This window comes from Ixodes scapularis, unplaced genomic scaffold (assembly GCF_016920785.2).
Source record: "Ixodes scapularis isolate PalLabHiFi unplaced genomic scaffold, ASM1692078v2 PGA_scaffold4__175_contigs__length_147842914, whole genome shotgun sequence".
In the NCBI taxonomy this organism is placed as follows: Eukaryota; Metazoa; Arthropoda; class Arachnida; order Ixodida; family Ixodidae; genus Ixodes; species Ixodes scapularis.
The window spans coordinates 54,058,903-54,060,953 of record NW_024609879.1 but is presented as its reverse complement, the minus strand read 5'-3'; the positions used below and the strand labels follow the sequence as shown (position 1 = coordinate 54,060,953).

At 43.4% G+C, this 2,051-nt stretch overlaps 1 protein-coding gene across 1 annotated transcript; it reads right to left on the bottom strand.

Moving 5' to 3' along the window:
* Window positions 1–215: 215 nt before the first annotated feature.
* LOC120850401 lies at window positions 216–1,657 on the bottom strand. Its single transcript, XM_040222876.3, has one exon. It carries the CDS (start codon window positions 1,341–1,343, stop codon window positions 318–320), a length of 1,026 nt encoding a protein of 341 aa, XP_040078810.1. The 5' UTR covers window positions 1,344–1,657; the 3' UTR covers window positions 216–317.
* Between the last annotated feature and the right edge of the window lie 394 nt (window positions 1,658–2,051).

Here is a 2,051-nt window from a genome sequence, read left to right as displayed (position 1 = left end):
ACGACCGCACGCCGGTACGATGCTCATCCAGATCGAAACGGGCAGGGGTGGGGCTCGAACCCAGGATCCCTGGGTTCTGCAGCGCGAGCTTTCGCTCCACGTGCTCCGAGCTGGTGTGCGCTAAACCACTCGGCCACCGATTTTTTTTTTTTTTATTACATGGAAATATTGGACAACTGCAAGACAAAAACATGGTAGGGTTATCAGATCCCAATTTCCATTACATATGATTCTCTATCTTATACTCTCATAGGCTCATTGTCGTGAACAGACAGAAGGAACAGAAAGGAATATTAAATAAATACAAAATGCACGTGCTAAAAGTCAGGTAGATTAATGCATCGATCAAAAAGAACATACCAATCTGGCCGCTCGTCAAGGTAGTTAAATACATTTCGTACATGCGTTACGGTTTCAATGAAATTTGATTTGGTAGATCGGGGAGGGTCCGCATTCCTATCAATCATTCTTGTTTTCCAGAGGCTATGCAACCCCATTAATGTAAACAGATCGTAAGGAAAGCTATCATTCAATTTTAAGGGCAAAAAACGTATTGTGTAAGCATTGATATTCAAGTCTTTTTTCAATGTCCTTTGTAGGACATCCCAGAAAAGGTAAGCATCAGTGCAGAAAATAAAACAATGCTCTATAGTTTCCGGTTGGTTACAAAGGCGACAATCGATTGACCACGGCACAAAAATTCCACGTTCGCGAAGCCAGGGTTTTACAGGTAACGTAGAAGTATGGAGCTTAAAGAAGAATGACTTTGCTGTAGGCGAGACATGTAGTTTTCGGACACGCCTGAGGACATCTTTTCCAGGGCCTTCACTATATATGCTTCGATACAAAGGTTCAGGGAACGTTATGTCAATCAGATCAGCATATAAGACTTTGCGTGAAACCGTAAATAAATGCTCCAAAGAAAAACGAGCTGTTAGAAACTCAATCGCGCTCACTACTTCTTTGAGGTACCCCACAGGACGTGATGTGCTTGCGGGTATCGTTGTAACCACCAAATAAGGTAATGCACTCGCGAGTTCCGTCTGTAAGTAAGTGCGAAGGAAATGATGAGATGCAGTTTTGAAGAATAAAAATCGAGATATTACTTGCTTTAGAAAGATGTGTATGAGTCCGAGACCGCCGACATCGATGGGGCGAAAGAGGTTATCACGTCTTGTAGGTTCCCAATTGGAACTCCATATAAAAGTAGCAAACACTCTGTGGAATTTTTGAATATGGCTTCTGGTACAGCAAATCACTTGAAGTATATACCAAAGTTTGGCGGCGAGAAACATATTACAGGCCTTAGCTCGCCCGAAAACTGACCACTGGTTGGATTTCATCTTGTCAGCTTGACATTTGATTTTCGACACCCGTTCAGTCCAGTAATGACCATTGTTACGGATACTGTTAAGAGGAACTCCTAAGTACTGAGGGGCAATGCAGCTCCACGATATTTCAGCATACTCTGATGGTGTTGTGGCCCATTGCCCGCACCAGAAACCTACGCTTTTCTCCTTATTAACGAGTGCGCCGGTTGCGTCACAGAAGTTTTGTGTTATTGTAAGGACATTGTCGACGCTGCGTTTATCGGCACAAAAGAAAGCTATATCGTCTGCATATGCCAATACTTTAACTTCAGAAGAGTAGAGACGGAAACCTTCCAGGATAGGGCTGTTAAGTACACTTAAACAGAGGGGTTCTAAATAAAGCGAAAATAAAAGCGGTGATAGCGGACATCCTTGTTTGACGGACGATTCCAGACTAATTCGATTTGAAAGTGAACCGTTAACTATGAGCCTGGTGGCACAGTTACGGTAACATAACTTAACACCCTTTAAAAGTGTTGGTCCTGGGTTTACATGACGTAAAATAGCAAACAGGAAAGCATGGGACACGCGATCAAATGCCTTAGCCAAGTCTACCTGAACCATGGCGACTTGACCGGCATGAAGAACGCAGCTTTCTATTACTGAACGCGCAACGTGGATGTTAGTTTGTATACGTCTCCCCCTAATCCCACAGGTTTGGTGGTCTCCAACAACAGATGA

Coding starts and splice junctions, on each gene's coding strand:
- LOC120850401 (XM_040222876.3), bottom strand. CDS start 1,343: ATGAAATCCAACCAGTGGTCAGTTTTCGGGCGAGCTAAGGCCTGTAAT.